The following is a 16,658-nucleotide window of genomic DNA, read 5'->3' as shown; positions in this document are numbered from 1 at the left end:
GGTACTCCCTGTACAGCACACCTACGTTGTACTCTCAGTACTCCCTGTACAATGCACCTGCACGTACTCCGTACGCCTACTCAAGTACATGTACAACGGCACAGTGACTCGACAAAAGTGACGATTCAGCTTTGGTGGTGCTACTCGTACAAGTTGAATCGACATTTTTGCCACCCCACTGTGCATCTAGTCGTTCAGTAGGCGTAGGTGTACTCGGCACAGGTGGCACTACCCGCCATCAGTGTACAAAGTGTCGCGGAATAGGTGCTAGGTGTACTTGTTCGCTAGGTACTGGGTAGGTGGCAGTACGAGCGTAGCGGCCACGGAGCAGAAACCACAAATTTACGGTTCACCACTAATAGCCCTCACCCGCTGTTAATATTAAATGTCGGCCCTCGCGGCCTTTCATCACGCATCGTCTTCTCTTCGCCGTCCTCGTCTCCTTGCTCGCCCTCCTCGTCTCCTTGCTCGCCATCCTTGCTCGCCCTCCTTGCTCGTCCGCGTCTTCTTCCGAGAGGTCTGACCGGCCTTTCGTTTCCGTGCTCCTACTTGCAGGCACTCGTGCTTCCCCCCCCCCCCACATCCCCTCTCACGGATAGCCTCCTCCAGCGGTGCCGCGCAGCATCTCATAGCCAGCGACCGCTGTTGGCTGGAGGGTGGCCCCCCTACCCTCCCCCCCTACCCGCCATCCTCTCCCCCCTGCCCCCTACCATCTCCCGCTACCCTCTCCCGCTAATTACCCTCCCCCCCCCCATCCTATTACCCCCCCCCCCCCCCCATCCTATCCTACCCCCTACCTCCCCCGCACTTTGCCGGTCCACCGCCTGGCCGCACGCGCGTCGATAGCCTCAGGCTCAGCATTGGCACTGGCACCACGCACGCACACGCTGCCACCCACCATTGCACGGTGACGGCCCACACCCTCGCATCTCGACCGGACCGGTGTGTGCGCTGGCGCTGCATCCCATCGCGTCGCGGCGGCCGCGGCGAGCTCCGGCAGAGGGCCGAGTCGGATTACCCTCTCGACCGATCGATTGTCTGATTTTGTCGCTCATCTGGCCACCGACCACGCCGCACCACGCCTCGCCCCCCCCGTCATTGGCCGATCCCCCATCGCCAAGCGTCGAGCACGCAACGGGTCAGGAACGTCGTCCTCGCTCGACGTGCTGCGAATCTACCGTGACCGTCCGATCGCTCGCGGCAACGGCTCGCTGCTACGGAGCAGAGCCCGGCAACCAACGACCAGCCCTTGCTTCGCCACCGGCCGGACGAACCTTGTGCGTCCTGCGGCGACCTCCATCGTCGTCGAAACCCATCCTACCGAGCACCTGCTGCCTACCTCTTGGAGCACCCGCCGGCCCGTCCGTTCCCTCGTCCTCCCGCGCTTCCTCGCGAGCTCGTCGCCCTCTTCCGTCGCCTGGACTGGGCCCTTCTCTCGCCTCTCCCCACCGTGCTCCTCTCGCCTCCGCCGTCCAGCCGGTGCGTCCCTTGACCGTCGAGTGGCCGCCCCTGTTGCGTCCGGACGTCGTCGTTCTGCCCTGCCCTGCTCGTCCCGGCACCGATCCGATCCGGTCACGCATCGACGCTTCCGTTCCGCTTCGACCCCCCCCCGGCCGTTTCGAAGCGTCGAATCCTCGAGGACAATCCCTCCCCTTCATCCCGTCTCACCTCCTCTCCCTCGTTCCCGTCTCACCGCGTGGCGAACCGATCCGCTTCGGACGGGCCTCGACGACACCCTCGTTCGACCTCGGCCTCCTGCGCTTTCGTCTCGAGCCTCCTGATTCGTCGGTCGTGCCACCATCGCACCACGAGCCGATCGTCGCGGCCTCGACCTCGAAGCACCCCGACACGTACTAGCACCCTAGGTGCATATGCACCCGACCCCCCCCTCCTCGTCGCCGCGGAACCACGTCGCGAAAGGGTCGTCTGCGTCTGCCTGCCCGACGACGTCTCGATCCCGACAAACGGTTATCATTCATGCCCACCCCCCCCTATCCATCCCGTCCTCGGCCACCTTTGCCCGTGCCGCATCCCACCGAGCACCGTCCGCAGTCGCCGCCGTCGTCGCCATAGCCCAGCATGACGACGACCTACCTGGCCAAGGCGCACAACTACAACTTTGCCCTCGAAAAGTACATGCTCCTGCAGGAGCAGCACGAGGAGCTCTCCCACCATCTGCAGCGGATCCGTCCCCACCCGCCGTCCGTGACCGTCGTCTCGACCCGCTCCTCGAGCCTCTCCTCCCAGACGAGCACCTCGACCTCGCCCGCGCTGCACTCGCTTCGCGGTGACCGTCCACGCCAGAGACGCGCCCGCGCCGGCCCTCGGAACGACGGCCGCCGCAGCCTCGACCTCGACACCATCGTCGACGAGGACACGCTCCATCAGATCTCGGCCGAGGAGAAGCGCCTCTCCGACGTCAACGAGAGCATCAAGCGAGCCCTCACCGAGCTGCTCAACTGCGACGCCGTCCGCAGCAACAACTCGATGCGCATGTGGGCCCAGGCGAGGCTGATGGAGACGGAAAAGGAGCTCCGCACCGGCCGCCGGAGAAAAGGCGCGGCTCCGGGGGGGGAATGACGACGAGCGCCTCGCTGCCCTTGCCTCGTCAATCACCACCCAGCCCGTGGCCATTCTACCCTCGTGTTGATCCCACCCCATCATCGTCCCCGGAGCATGGCGTTTCGGAGCCCGCAATGGCGCCCTTGCGCGCCCGCCTCGCCGACTTGACCACGGCGAATTCTCTCTCGAACGAGAACAAAAGCGACGGAGCATTTTCGATTCTTCCTTCTGCCCGCCCGCAACCCATCGTCCCTGTTTTTTTCTTGCGCCGTTGCATCGTCCCGGCGCATGAAGGGGTGGCATCGCAGCTCTGCCGTCAGGCCCTCTGCCGTCAGGCCCTGCCGCCAGCCACCCAAACGCCTTTGCAAAATATTGCTCTGCATTTGGGGTTTCTGCTCGGTTGGATACATCAAGCACGGCCAACTACTGTAGTGCACGAATACAGACTGTTAATTAATGCATAGTTTTTTTTTCAACTTGAATCGCCCTTTTGCATCGTGTTTTTTTGCGAGTACGTCTGTGAGGGCCTCCGAGTGGGACGAGCCGGCGATGCGGTCAACGTCCCTGTGGCCAACGTCCCTGTCGGGAGCCATGGGAAGAGAACGACCGGGTCCCGCCCTCGCCATCACCGCCATGAACAGCCTGATGGCGGCGTCAAACTTCTTCTGGTGTGGGTTCGGACGGATGGACGGACGGGACCGGCGTCGTCGTAGTCGGGGTGTTGAAGATTCATGTCACGTGAAGATAACGAAAATGTCCCAAAGAACCAGTTGCTGATAAGCATCGGTTCCTTCACCGTCATTCGTCCAAGCATCATATCATGAGGTGCATCATCCTCCATCTATCCCCCATCCATCCATCCCCCATCCATCCCCCATCCATCCATCGGCCGATAATGCAAGCCCAGCTCTCATGATACGCTGCCTGTCGAGGGCATCCCGCGCACGCCGTTTCCACCACGGCATGATACAAGTCCCTCCTGACGCCTGCTTCTTCCTATCGTAGCCAGCAGTGAAACCAAACGCCGGGCGAGGTCTTGAGCAAGAACGGCACCATGTCTGTCCTGCTCGAGACGAGCGCGGGTGACATTGTCATCGACCTCTTGGTCGACTATGCCCCGAAGCTATGCGAAAAGTACGACGATGCCCGGCAAAGGCTGTCCCTGTCCTTGATCCGAGCGAGCCAGCCTGCTAACCGTTGCCGGTAGCTTCTTGAAGCTTTGCAAGGTCAAATACTACAACTTCTCGCCCGTCCACTCCGTGCAAAAGAACTTTTCTTTCCAGACCGGCGACCCCCTCGGCCCGCTGTCGAAGGAGTCGGATGGCGGCTCGTCCATCTGGGGGCACGCCTCGGGGAACCCCTCGCTGAAAACGTTTCCCGCCTTCTTCCACCCGAAGCTGAAGCACCTCGAACGCGGCACCGTGAGCATGGCCACGGTCCCTCTCGACTCGGACCCCGAAATCCGCATGGCGGCGTCGCAGTTCATCATCACCCTCGGCGAGGAGACCGACTTTCTCGACGGGAAAGCTGCCATATTCGGCAAGGTCGTCGAAGGCTTCGACGCCCTCGAAAAGATCAACGAGGCCATCGTCGACGACAAGGGCCACCCGATGATCGACATTCGCATCAAGCACACCGTCATCCTCGACGATCCCTTTCCCGACCCCGACGGCCTGAGGGAGCCGAGCGCGAGCCCGGCACCGACGGACGCGCAGCGTCAGACCGTGCGCATCGCCGACGAGGCAGCCTTGCACGAGGATGACGGCGTCGACGAGGAGCAGCTGGAGCGCCGCCGCCGCGACAGGGAAGCCAAGGCGCAGGCGCTGACGCTGGAAATGATGGGCGACCTGCCCTTTGCCGAGGTGAAGCCGCCGGAGAATGTGCTCTTCGTCTGCAAGCTGAACCCCGTCACGGCCGACGAGGACCTCGAGCTCATATTCGGACGCTTCGGCAAGATCCTCAGCTGCGAGGTCATCCGAGATCAGAAGACGGGCGACAGCCTGCAGTACGCCTTCATCGAGTACGAGGAAAAGGCCTCGTGCGAGGCCGCCTACTTCAAGATGCAGGGCGTCCTGATCGACGACCGCCGCATCCACGTCGACTTCTCGCAGAGCGTCAGCAGGCTGAGCGACACGTGGAGGAAGGATACGAACAACAAGCGAAGGACGAACGCGTCTCGCGGAGGATGGGGCGGCGTCGACGAGCTGGAAAAGCGGCGCCAGTACCGCGCCGTGGGGGAGAGAAGCGCCGGTGGCAAGTATGGCATGGTCTACGGCGACGAGGAGATGAGGGGACGACACGAGCGCAGCGGCGCGGCTGACGATCGGCCGACCGGACAGGCTCCGACGCACGGCGAGCGAGGTGATGCCTCCCGCCGGAGCCAGAGTCCCCGCGGGAGAGACGGGAACGATGACGCACGGGTGCCGCGAAAGGGCGCCGGCGATCGAGATGAGAGGAGAAGATGGGACTGGAGAGAGCGGGATCAAAGGGATCGAAGGGATCGGGATCGGGATCGGGATCGGGATCGGGACCGTGACCGCGACCGCGACCGCGACCGCAACAAGGACCGCACCCGCCGCCACGACGATTCCTACCGGCCGTCGAGGTAATTTTCCCGCGCCAGTCTCCGAGCATGTCAACCGCTTCCCTTCCCAAGCAAGGTCGCCAGGACTCGCCTGTTTTGCTGGTCAATGTGACGGCCGGTTCCTTGTCGCCTAGGCCATCGTCCCCTTTCACGACGAGCCGAGGTGCACGACGGCTTGGGAATCCCTTTGCAACATTATCATGCACGCAATCCATCACATGAAAGGTGACGCTTATGGTCGCACAGGAGGTGTCTCATTGACGCCGTGCTCACAAACGCGACCTCCTGTACCAAAAGAATGCCGCCACCTGTCTGGCATACATGCATGTTTTGCGGCCGGCTCGACGAAAAGGACGGCGTGACGCCGCGCACCCCCATGGACGCAGTTGCTTCCCTCGCACGCCGCTCGACCTCGAGCACCAGCCAAGGACCTACGGCGGATACAGGTCGCCGCGCCGTGTACGGTCTCGGGCGGCAGCTCCAAGAGCGAGGGCGGTGGGCGCGTGGCATGGTTCGGTGCTGCGGCTGAACCGGAGCCTGCGGTGCCCTCTGTTGATTGGTGCTGCTTCCATCCGCTTCGCTGCACCGTAGGCAGCATCGTGAAGATTTACTGGAAGATGATAGCCGGGCTGGCCTGCGCAGGTGCCACAGAGATTGCCGAGCCGGTTTGGCTGGTCCAAGACTGCCGAAGCCATGGCATGGCGTCGCAGGGGGCCAGTTGCAGACTCGTTCCACGAGCCGACATCGAGCAGGCATACGACAGCGCTCGCTTCGGGCTGGCCACGCATTAGATTGCGATGGCTGCCACGGCCCGTCTGGCAGGTTGAGACGATGCACTCGAGCCACGAGCCTTCAGGGACGGCGAGGCCGTGTCGTCCGTACGGCACGCCTTATGGCCGACGCCACGCAGACGTCTGCCGCAGATGGCGTTCGATATTCTCTCGGGCGAGCGCCTTGCCCCTTTGCCCGCCAGCAGATGCTCCGTTCGGCTGTCGTCCAGAAGACCGGCGAAAGGCGACGATGGTGTGTGGTCGAAAAGTGACGCATCAGATGCGACCATGACGCCGAATCCAATCGCCAGGCGCAGACGTTACACCTCGGCTGTGCGAGTCGATGTGTCATGCATACGGAAGCCAGCCTGCTCCCTGTCGACCGTGCTGGCCGGGAACTGCGCGCGGCGGGGAGAGTGACGAGCCGAGGACAGCTTGGTGACGGCTGAAAGCCACGAGAGGTTGAGCGGCGGCGACGAAGCACCAACGACACCGGAGGAGTCGAGTTGAGCGTCGTGGCTTGCCATCCAGCCTCGACCTCGAGGGACTCGGGATTCGACACCGAGGCGAGCGCTGATGGTCATCTAGGAAGCAGCAAGCGGGCCTGTATTTATGCGCTCAGGGGTATCTCGAAAGACCCCTGTTTCCACCGGAGAGGCACGCGGATGCCCCCATCCGCCGGCGCTTTCGGCCGCACGAACGGTTCGAGTTCCATCGGACGGCCCGGAGCCAGCGTCGGTCGTTGGGACGCCCACAAGGGCGATGGCGGAACCTGACGTCGGCAAATGTTGCGCGAAGCTGTCCTGCCCCGACCCGTCGTGACTCCTCGAGCAGCCACCCAACAGCAGGGCATTTTGTCGTACCGTGTCGGTGCAACGAGGCACCCGGGATGAGCTCGACAAGAAGGAGATGCAGGGCTCGTGGTGGAGAATCTTCTCCCCCATCCGCCGCTGGTTGTTGGCATTGGGAAGCATGATGCTGGCCATGAGCACAGCCAGAACAGGTTCGATCAACGAGATGGACCTGGGTGACGATGATTATCCATAACGGCGGATGCTCCGACTCTCTGTGTGCGAGGCGACGGCCTGTCTCGGCGACAGGGTGCCATTGTCGTCAAGGACGTTGGGAGTCGATCGAACGCAGAGCCTCATTCTTCATCAAGGGCTACAGCTGCTCGGCCACCTACCGCCTTTGTGGCGACTACGACGTACGAACACGGGTGCAGACGAGACCTGCGGCGACGACCCGTGACTTCATCACGTCGGATGTAGCCAATGCGCGCCGAGCCCCTATGCCCACTTGCTCGCCTCTTCCTCTCCCTCCTCGTGCGACCGTTGCACGGCTTGACGCGGGAAACGAAAGAGAACTCGAGGTCGCTTGGGACGCATCACCGTCGTCGCCGCGAAGAGAGCCTCGAAACTACCGACGACATGGTTGCGGCTGCGGCGTCCGAATGCCGTTGCGTTGCGGCACAGTCTGTTGCGTCGATGCATCCTCGACAACGACCCGTCATGACCGTCACTTCCCTGCAGTCGCTGCACGTAAAGGTTGGATGGGACGGAACGGAAAGGAGGATTGTCCTCGGATCTCGCCCTCTGATCGACCGACCGGGTGAAGAAGCGGAACCGGAGCCGACCAGATCGGATCCGATCGGAGGGTCGCCGGAGGAGGGCAAGGCCCCGTGGGTGTCGGTGACGCAGAGCAAGAAAGGTCGCTTCCTCGATGCAGGGCACACTCGAGTAACCCCCTAGGAGGAGGCGTCCACAGGAGGCGTCCGCAGGTGGTGTCCCCCTGGCCGGGCTCCGACTCTGAAGTTGGAAAGCAGGCGGGAGCCGGTTCGCTGCCTGCACAACATCATGGTGCGCCGCAGATGACGTTTGCGAGCGGAGCATCCGTCGACCGGCTCCTGGGTGCGCCCACGGGCATCTGTCGGTCCCAATATAGGGCCCGTCTCAGAAGGTCTGAGACCGGCAGAGGTTCCATCATATTGGCTGGCGGCAAGAAGGCGATCGAGGATGCCATCGGAAGCCTTGACCTCCGACTGCCAACTTCCGGCCGGCCTGCCCGCCGAAAATGACATGATGCGAGCTCGGACAGGTCAACAGGAGGAATGAATGCTCGGACAACCCCTTCTCCTGGGCACGAGGGGGAATCTCGCAGTGGCTTTTGACGTCTGCTGTGCTGACGGCGGCGCCGAGGAGGAGGCGGACCAGTCCAGAGGACGAAAGCCTCGATTGGTCTGTGAGACGGTGCAAGGGTGTGCCAGAGGACGAGCACCTGCATCGGACGAGACTGACCGACCGACTGCACGTTCGGGGCCGCGAGAGTCGCACAGACAGGTAGAGCGACATGACGGAGCGACCACCCACCGCAGTCCTGTGGACCTTTTTTCTCGCCCCTTTTCCTGATATTCTGTCCGCCACACTCTCTCGTCTCGTCGCTCTCGTCTCGTCGCTCTCGTCTCGCCGTCCTCTCCGACGTTTGCCCCTTACTTTTCCTCCAACGAGACCGGCCAGAGCAGGGCGCAACAGAGCAGGGCAGAGCAGAGAGGGAGAAAACCTTGTCTTTAACGGCAACCGTCGCGCGATTTCGGAACGCAATAGGGGAAGCGGGAGCAAACACGCAACATCACGTCGGCCTGTCATCCCGAGGACGGAGGTTGAGCGGGAAATTCGAAGCAGAAGCCAGATAGGCACTCGGCACCTGCGCCGGTTCGAATCGCGTTCACCCGTCGGCCCTTGGTTGCCGCCCAACCAGGCTCGTTGTGCTGCTTTGCTTGGTTGGCAAGGTTGCCGCATCTCGGTTGAAAAACTCTCAGGCCGGATTCACTGCTCGGCAACGGGACCATGGTGACCACCACCTGCTTCCCCGCTGCCGCCAGGCGATACTCCTCCTGCCGCACTCCCCATCTTCCGTCGTACCTGGAACGCAAGGTGGTCGATCACCTGGACCGCGAACCGAGCTGCAACATCATGATGGACCGAGACGGAGGCCTCGAAGAGACATCGTCTCAGCGAAAGAGAATCGCCGTCGCGGTAAGAAGAAGGCCTCCTCCTCGCCGTGCTCGCCGCGGCCTCGAGGGAGCCGGAGCGTGAGGTGAGGGTGCGAAGCCGGTGCTGACCAGCGGACAGTGTGGCCGGTGCCGCAAGAGAAAGATTCGATGCAGCGGAGATGCAGGCAACGGACAGCCTTGCACAAACTGCAAGAATGCTTCGCACGCACCGTGCCAGTTCCTCAGGGTACGCGGGTGCAGGTCGAGCAGCGCAGGACGTCGTCGGTCTCGTCGTGGCTGACATGGACGTTGATCTAGGTGTCGTCGCAGGAAGTGTCGCAGGTCAAGGGCAACAGCTTCAGCTACAACATTGACGCCTCGCGCATGATGCAGGCCCGCGGATCCAACGCCGTGCCCCCGAGCCTGCCCTCCGGCGGCGGTGCCTACGACGACGGCATCCAGCTGGCCGAGAGCCAAGCCCCGATGGGCCGCGAGGGCTCGACGACGGCGGCCGCGACCTACGGCGACAAGCAGCAGTACTACGCGCCGTGGGGCCAGGCCGGGTATCAGGAGAGCGCGACGGTGGACTATTCGACGTGCCCACCGGCCTTTCCGACGGTCCCCTACGGCAGCGACCACTACCGCGTCGGCGCGAGCGTGTCGACCGACAAGGGCGGCGTCTTCATGTACCTCGACCCGGACTCCGGCTACGGGTACACGACGCTGCCGACGACGTCCGTTTCCGTGCCGCGTCCGTCGCCGAGCTCGGAGACGGGAAGCCTGCCGTACCAGGGCGCGATGGTGGTGAGCGACGGCACCTCGAGGCTGCCGCACACGGCGGCGAAGACGTCGGCACGCTCCGGATCCGAATCTGGATGCGGACCTCGATGCGGACCTCGACCGCTCCCGTTCCGCAACGACGGCGTCTCCCTCGACCAAGAGGACGGAAAGACGGTGCACTCGCAGCATGCGGGCGGCGAGACGGCCGACGACGCGGCGACGGCCTATCAGGCGTACGAAAAGTGCCGAGCGCCGTACGGTTCACAGCCGCAGCCGGCGGCCATGTACCGGGCCCACGCTTCCGAGCGGCAGGCGGACGACGAAGAGTGCCTGCGGGGACTGGTGGCCGGCGCGTCCAAGCTCTCGTACCGCCATCGTCGCTCCTTTATGCACCAAGGAGAAGGCCAAGCGTATCTCTACTCGGGACGAGCCAGCTACGGCGTCGGCGGGGAGCCGGGATCGGAGCCGGTCGTCGAGGGCGACAAATCGCTAGAGAGGAGTTGATTCCGCCCCCAGACGCTGGCGACGGCTAGGGCGACGGACAAAGGCCGCAAGGGTGACGAGGCAGCCAGCTTCAGGGGGGACTGGGGGGGGGGAGGCGAGGATCTGATGGGCAGGCACCCGCAGCTGAGCAAGGGGTGATTTGCTTGGGCGCCACCTCGGCTGCGGACCGATTCCAGGGTAGGCGACGCGCCCATCTGCCGGATGCCGCCCTCCCTGCTCGAGGGGAGGAAAGGCAGGCGAGAGGAGCTGATGGGCGAGAGGAGCTGATGAGCGGGAGGAGCCGATGGGCGTGTTCGTCGGCACCTGTCGGGTTAGCCGTGCCGCATAGTTGTAGAATGGTGACGGGCCCTTCCTTTGCCATCATCCTTGCCAGGAAGCATGGTACCATTCGCCGGCATGAGCTGTGGTCCTGATCATGGTTCGTGTACGGAGTACTCTGGTTCCTCTTGAGCGACGAAGGATGGTTCATGGGTAGATGTTGTGTCGAAGACGAGGCTGCGTCTCACCGTTCTTTGGCCAACTTGGTTGGGTACCAGTGACCTGACAAAAGAGACGATTCAGTTTTGGTAGTGCTTGTCTCACATACTGAATCGACATTTTTGTCACCCCACTGAGTTTGGGGAATGAATCCAGCAATACTTGCAGTATATGACAAGCACTGTATTTAAAGTGTACAGTGCAAGTGATAACTGTGACAAGTCGAGTGTGCAGGGAAAGTTTATGCCGTAGGTACCTGGTACTCTGCCGTTGTCGTTTCAATGCTGGATAAATCCACTGTAGAGTATGCATCTGGAATGTACAGAGTACGGAGAGATTCAGGAGCCAGGGTGCCATCCAGATGTACCTGTACTTGCATGGGCCTCAACTTGCACGGCACGATGGCGGGACCGGCACCGTGCTCAGGGCCTGTTGCTCGCCTTCGGCTGCCTCGACAGCGGGGTTGCCCGCTGCGCTGGCCATGCACTGGAGGCCTGAAGCAGAATGTCAACGTCCATTATACGCATTTTTCCACGGCCAGCCCTTGCGAGGGAGGTCTGCCTTCAGGACGGAGGTGGCAGACTGTAGGGTTATGGTGAGAGGCAGTGGTTTGGTAGGTACCTCTGCTACACTAGGCACCTATATTGTAGCGAGGGGCAGTGGTTTGGTACAAGGCACTACTACTGTATACTTGCTGCACTGTACAGCACGGAGTACTAAGTACCTAGTATACTAGGTCCCCACTGTCGTTGTATACTGTAGTGAGGGGCAGTCGCTTAGTACTAGGTACCTAGATTAGTACTATACTTACCTATATTGTAGTGAGGGGCAGTCGCTGGCAGGTACATGCTTACGGATACAGTGCCTAGTATATTGTAGTGAGGGGCAGCGGTTTGGTACTACAGCACACCAAGTCTACTAGGTACCTACTAGGTACTGTAGTTGTATACTGGAGTGAGGGGCAGTGGTTTGGTACTACACCACTAAAGTATACTAGGTACCCACTGTAGTTGATACTGTAGTGAGGGTAGTGAGGGGCAGTGGTTCGGTACTACGGAGTACACCAAGTATACTAGGTGCCTACTAGGTACTGTAGCTGTACACTGTAGTGAGGGGCAGTCGATTGGTAGGTACTAATATACCTATATTGTAGTGAGGGGCAGTCGTTGACAGGTACATACCCTACGGATACTGTACTTACTAGGTACCTATATTGTACTGTAGTGAGGGGCAGTCGTTTGGTACCTTAAGGTACTTACTATGCCTATGCCGTAGTGAGGGGCCGTTGTTTGGCAGGTAATATCGTAGCGCGGGGTCGGCTTCACGTTCAGCGGCACCCAGCCTCGACCAAACCCTCCTCCCTTCACCACTCGTCGTCATCACCAAACCATCTCTCATCGCCCTCGGCATCGTCGTCGTCGTCGTTTCCCGTCAAAGGCGAACAAGGAAAGCAAAGGAATGCCGCAAAGGGCAGAGCAAAGGCAGGCAAATCAAATCAAAGCAAGATGCAGGTCCCCCTGATCCGCCTCCAGTGCGGCGTCAACTCGTACGAATGGGGCAAAAAGGGTGACGAGTCGGCCGCCGCACGCTTCGCCGCCGCGACGCCCGTCGAAGGCTTGTCGATCCAGCCGGACAAGCCGTACGCCGAGGTAAGATGTCGTCCTCTCTCTCCTCTCTTCCCTCGCCTCTCCTCTCCTCGCCTCGCCCCCTCTCCTCGTCTCGCCTTCTCTCCTCGCCTCGCCTCGCCCCCTCTCCTCACCTCTACCCTTCTACCCTCGCCTCTCCCCCTCCCTCCTCGCCTCTCCTTTCGTCAAATGGACGTCGCATGCTGACGGGGCGCCAAATCATCAGCTCTGGATGGGCAGCCATCCGTCCAACCCGAGCAGGGACCTCGTCACCGGCCGCTCCCTCGTCGACCTCTTCGCCGACAACAAGGCGCTCCTCTCCCAGTCCATCTCGGCGAGGTACGGCGACAAGCTGCCCTTCCTCTTCAAGGTGCTCTCCATCAACAAGGCGCTCTCCATCCAGGCGCACCCGAACAAGAGGCTCGCCGAGCAGCTGCACGCCCGCGACGCCAAAAACTACCCCGACGACAACCACAAGCCCGAGATGGCCATCGCCATCAGCCCCTTCGAGGGCCTCTGCGGCTTCCGGCCCCTCGACGAGATTGGCCACTTCCTCAAGACGGTGCCGTCGCTGCAAAGGCTCGTCGGCGACGACAACGCCGATCGGTTGCTGGCCGCCGTCGCCGGCGACGACAAGAAGGGCGCGCTCAAGGCGGCCTTTGGCGGCCTCATGTCCTCGTCGGCCGCCGACGTCGGCCGCGAGATGGCCGAGCTCGTCCGGCAGGCCGACGCCGAGGCCGACGGCTTCGCTGGTGGCGGCGTGGCCTCGACGTCGGGCGCCGTCCTCGCCGAGCTCGTCGGCCGGCTCCACGGCCAGTTCGGCGACGACATCGGCCTCTTCGTCCTCTTCTTCCTCAACTTCGTCACCCTGCAGCCGGGCGAGGCCCTCTTCCTCGTCGCCGACGACATCCACGCCTACCTCTCGGGCGACATCATCGAATGCATGGCGGCCTCGGACAACGTCGTCCGCGCCGGCCTGACGCCCAAGTTCAAGGACGTGGCGACGCTCGTCGACATGCTGACCTACAACTGCGCGCCCATCGACGAGCAGAAGATGGCGCCGACCGAGTACCCGTACGCGACGCTCAACCGGACCGCCTACAGCTCGGGCTCCGCCGTCGTCCTCTACGACCCGCCCATCGACGAGTTCGCCGTCGTCCGCACCCTGCTGCGCGCCGAGGGCGCCAAGGCCACCTTTGAGCCGCTCGACGGGCCGAGCATCGTCATCTGCACGGCCGGACGCGGCACCATCTCCATCGGCGCCACCAGCCACGACATGGCCGAGGGCCACGTCTTCTTCGTCGGCTCCGTCGCCGAGCTCGTGCTCGAGTCGCGCGGCGGCGACGAGGAAGAGTTTGTCACCTTCAAGGCCTTTTGCGAGCTGAGCACGAAGCCGAAGCCGTAGTGCCGAGCGGCCCCCGGTGGGCCGCCTTGGCCGAGAGGGGAGAGGGGAGAGGGAAGACGAGCAGGGGCGTGCGGTGTTGACCGATGCGACCACGCTCGCCTACATGCCGTCGCCGCTGCGCAGTTTGCATGCCGTCCTGGAGCTAGCTCCTGATGCCCGGCGGCTACCCGCCTCGATTGGCCGCACGCGAGATGGTGTCCGTACGGTGCAGGTGCCCGGGCAGCCAGCATATGCGGCGATGATCGGCTCGTACAGTGTACATGCACGTCCATCCGAGCATGCGAGGCACGGATGGCTGTCTGCCGGTTGGCCATGACGACGAGGCACGAAATCCAAGCTCAGCCATAACGGGTCCGCCTACTCCGTACGCCGCGCTCGGTGCCATCGTGCGAGCCCCATGCCCTCGAGTTGCAATCATCAGCTTCGAATTCATTCGCCCTCGTGCGTGCCCCATGTCCTCGAGTTGCAATCATCAGCTTCGAATTCATTCGCCCTCGTCCGACTCTCCATTCCCTGCCGTGCCTGTTCGAGCCCGGCTTGCGCCTACGGTGACCTGGGATGGCAACGACACGACTCTGCGACGGCAACGGCGGAGAAGAAACGTAGCCGTCGCACGAGCTCGGTTCCATACCGGTACGGCTGCACGGATACGCTGCGTCGAGCGCGGCGAAGGGAACGCTGGGAGATGGCCATATCCGCCAAAGGCTTGCCGCGCGCCACGACCATCATGGAGCCTCACCGCCTGGAATTCTGCCGCCGCGCGCCTACCCGCAGTTCTTGCAGCGCTCCAACCAGGCACTCCGTACGGAGTACATGTAGGGGCAAAGTATAAGTATACTTTGCTAGTATGTGGGTGGGTGTGCATGCACGTACTAGCACATGTACATGTACACGCGGATAGCCAAGTACCGGCACCGTGACCCTACCCTCCGCGCTTGGCTCGCCGTCTGGACACCTACCTCGCTCGGCAACGAAGCAACCTCCACGGTCCATCGAAGGGAGCCATCGACGCCGACGACACCCTCCCGCGCCGGAACGACAAACATGGGACACACCTCTCGTGATTCTTAGCCATTCGCTCTCCTCGTCGTCGCCTCGTCCGTCTCGTTTACCCGCCCGCCGCCCGCCCGCCGCGCCGTGGGGTCGTGCCTCTCGGACGCCCTGGACCGGCCAGATTTTCGTTTCTCCTCCTCTCGCTCATCACGACACCGGAGCACTCGCATGCTTCCCCCTTCGCCATGTAGGTCGTCCGCGTCCGTCCCGTCCGTCTGCACAGCTCGGGCCTCTCTCCCGTCGGGGCGCCGCTCGCCCTTCCCTCCTCCCTCCCTCCTCCCCTTCCCCCTCCCCTCTCCTCCCCCCTCGCAGCACGCATCTTCCACGTTGCCTCCGTCTTTCTTTTCGCATTTTGGTTCTGATAGATACCCTTCTTGCGGGCGAAAAGGAAACTCGGGGGCAACGACGACAGCCTGGCTGACAAGAAGAAGCGGCGCAGTGAGCTCCGCAACCTCCGGGAGGAGCTGGGACCGTTTTTCCAACCGCCGGCGTCGTCGAAGCGAAGCGCCGCCACCGCCGCCGGTCTCGGCGTCGGGTCCGAAGGTAGCTTCAAGGGGAGCCGTGGCGGCGTCGACAGAGCCGGCAGCGGCAGCGGCAACGGCAACGGCAACGGCGGCGGCAGCGGCGGCGGCAGCGGCATCGGCAGCGTCGTCATGTCGCAGCGCAACCGGAGCGGTCGCGGGTCGAACCGCAACAACAGCAACAACGCGCACGGCGAGGAGGCGCAGATATGGGACGCGTGCAAGTCGCAGATGGCCGACATCGTCTCGGGCATCAACGCCGAGAACGACTCGCTCGGCCGGCTCGTCGACATGGACAAGGAGGTCGGCGGCCTCGACCCGGAGAAGATCCCGACGAGCTCCCTCAAGCAGATGGAGCAGCTGTGCCGCCAGGGCGTCAAGTTTTCCGACGCCAACATCGGCGCGCTCAAGGCCATGACGGAGCAGCTCAAGATCCTCCGCGCCGTCGTCGTCGCCAAGGAGGAGATGGACTCGCCCGCCGCCGTGCCGGGCAAGCGGACGGCCTCGACGCGAGCGTCTGGTGGTGCCGCCGCCGCCGCCGCCGCCGCAGCAGCAGCAGCCGCCGCCGTCGCCTCGGGGGGCGAGGGCGCGACCTCGGCGGCGGCGGCGGCGGCGGCCTCGTCCCTGTACGACTTTGACGCCGCCGGCGACTCGCCCGTGCCGAGCCCCATCGGAGGCTCGTCGAAGCGCGGCGACCGGTCGAGCAACCGGGACCGCGACAGCATGCCGCCCAAGGCCGACAGCGTCGAGCCGCCGGCGACGACGACGAGCGCCTCGGCCGTCGCCGCCGCCCTCGCCAAGAGCAAGGTGGCCTTTAGCAAGGGCGACGAGGTGGCCTTCAAGCCGCGGACGGCCAACGGCGACCAGTCGTCGGACTGGATCCTCGGCGAGGTCGCCGTCGTCCTCGGCGAGGGCAAGTCGCGCCGCTACAAGGTGCTGGACATTGAGCCCGACGACACGAGCAAGCAGCGCGAGTACCGATCGAGCGCGAGCAGTATGATCGCCATCACGCCCGAGGCCCAGGCCGGCTCGCTCAAGGACTGGGAGGCCGGCAAGGTCGTCCTCGCCCTCTACCCGAACACGACGACCTTTTACAAGGCCGAGGTCCACAGCATGGACGGCGACGGGCGGGTGAACCTGAAGTTTGAGGGCGAGAACGACTCGACGACGCTGCAGCAGGTGGAGCGGCGCTTCGTCATCGAGTACCGCCAGTGATGAGACGACGGCTTGACCATTCGTTTCTGCGTTGCCTACCATGCCAGCATGACCTGGCTCCTACCTACCTGCTTACCAACCAACCTATCAAGCCATTCAACCTATTCAACCTGACAACTCACCTGCCTGCCTGCCTCTCTGCCTGTCTGCCCCTCTGTCTCTCTGCCTCT

General features: G+C 63.1%; 8 protein-coding genes across 8 annotated transcripts; 6 read left to right on the top strand and 2 right to left on the bottom strand.

Moving 5' to 3' along the window:
* Nucleotides 1-385: 385 nt before the first annotated feature.
* DCS_05989 (uncharacterized protein) lies at nucleotides 386-1,857 on the top strand (the record flags this gene model as incomplete). The annotated part of the gene is made up of 2 exons (XM_040803283.1): nucleotides 386-517; nucleotides 847-1,857. The coding sequence occupies 2 exons, from the start codon at nucleotides 386-388 to the stop codon at nucleotides 1,855-1,857; spliced, it is 1,143 nt and encodes a 380-aa protein (XP_040653387.1).
* A 222-nt stretch (nucleotides 1,858-2,079) lies between these two features.
* DCS_05988 (uncharacterized protein) lies at nucleotides 2,080-2,580 on the top strand (the record flags this gene model as incomplete). The annotated part of the gene is made up of 1 exon (XM_040803282.1): nucleotides 2,080-2,580. The coding sequence occupies one exon, from the start codon at nucleotides 2,080-2,082 to the stop codon at nucleotides 2,578-2,580; it is 501 nt and encodes a 166-aa protein (XP_040653386.1).
* A 1,036-nt stretch (nucleotides 2,581-3,616) lies between these two features.
* On the top strand, nucleotides 3,617-5,171 carry DCS_05987 (RNA binding protein; the record flags this gene model as incomplete). The annotated part of the gene is made up of 2 exons (XM_040803281.1): nucleotides 3,617-3,696; nucleotides 3,770-5,171. The coding sequence occupies 2 exons, from the start codon at nucleotides 3,617-3,619 to the stop codon at nucleotides 5,169-5,171; spliced, it is 1,482 nt and encodes a 493-aa protein (XP_040653385.1).
* A 406-nt stretch (nucleotides 5,172-5,577) lies between these two features.
* On the bottom strand, nucleotides 5,578-5,934 carry DCS_05986 (uncharacterized protein; the record flags this gene model as incomplete). Its single annotated transcript, XM_040803280.1, has 1 exon — nucleotides 5,578-5,934. One exon carries the CDS (start codon nucleotides 5,932-5,934, stop codon nucleotides 5,578-5,580), a length of 357 nt encoding a protein of 118 aa, XP_040653384.1.
* A 302-nt stretch (nucleotides 5,935-6,236) lies between these two features.
* Nucleotides 6,237-6,890, bottom strand: DCS_05985 (uncharacterized protein; the record flags this gene model as incomplete). The annotated part of the gene is made up of 2 exons (XM_040803279.1): nucleotides 6,237-6,500; nucleotides 6,555-6,890. 2 exons carry the CDS (start codon nucleotides 6,888-6,890, stop codon nucleotides 6,237-6,239), a joined length of 600 nt encoding a protein of 199 aa, XP_040653383.1.
* A 300-nt stretch (nucleotides 6,891-7,190) lies between these two features.
* DCS_05984 (uncharacterized protein) lies at nucleotides 7,191-7,667 on the top strand (the record flags this gene model as incomplete). Its single annotated transcript, XM_040803278.1, has 1 exon — nucleotides 7,191-7,667. One exon carries the CDS (start codon nucleotides 7,191-7,193, stop codon nucleotides 7,665-7,667), a length of 477 nt encoding a protein of 158 aa, XP_040653382.1.
* A 1,095-nt stretch (nucleotides 7,668-8,762) lies between these two features.
* DCS_05983 (uncharacterized protein) lies at nucleotides 8,763-10,192 on the top strand (the record flags this gene model as incomplete). Its single annotated transcript, XM_040803277.1, has 3 exons — nucleotides 8,763-8,951; nucleotides 9,048-9,155; nucleotides 9,227-10,192. 3 exons carry the CDS (start codon nucleotides 8,763-8,765, stop codon nucleotides 10,190-10,192), a joined length of 1,263 nt encoding a protein of 420 aa, XP_040653381.1.
* A 1,982-nt stretch (nucleotides 10,193-12,174) lies between these two features.
* Nucleotides 12,175-16,488, top strand: DCS_05982 (putative phosphomannose isomerase; the record flags this gene model as incomplete). Its single annotated transcript, XM_040803276.1, has 6 exons — nucleotides 12,175-12,318; nucleotides 12,521-13,647; nucleotides 13,700-13,899; nucleotides 13,955-14,544; nucleotides 14,601-14,939; nucleotides 15,118-16,488. 6 exons carry the CDS (start codon nucleotides 12,175-12,177, stop codon nucleotides 16,486-16,488), a joined length of 3,771 nt encoding a protein of 1,256 aa, XP_040653380.1.
* Nucleotides 16,489-16,658: the final 170 nt, after the last annotated feature.

Source organism: Drechmeria coniospora, chromosome 03 (assembly GCF_001625195.1).
Source record: "Drechmeria coniospora strain ARSEF 6962 chromosome 03, whole genome shotgun sequence".
In the NCBI taxonomy this organism is placed as follows: Eukaryota; Fungi; Ascomycota; class Sordariomycetes; order Hypocreales; family Ophiocordycipitaceae; genus Drechmeria; species Drechmeria coniospora.
Note: the sequence above shows the minus strand (reverse complement) of the source record. Positions and strands in the feature narration are given on the sequence as shown.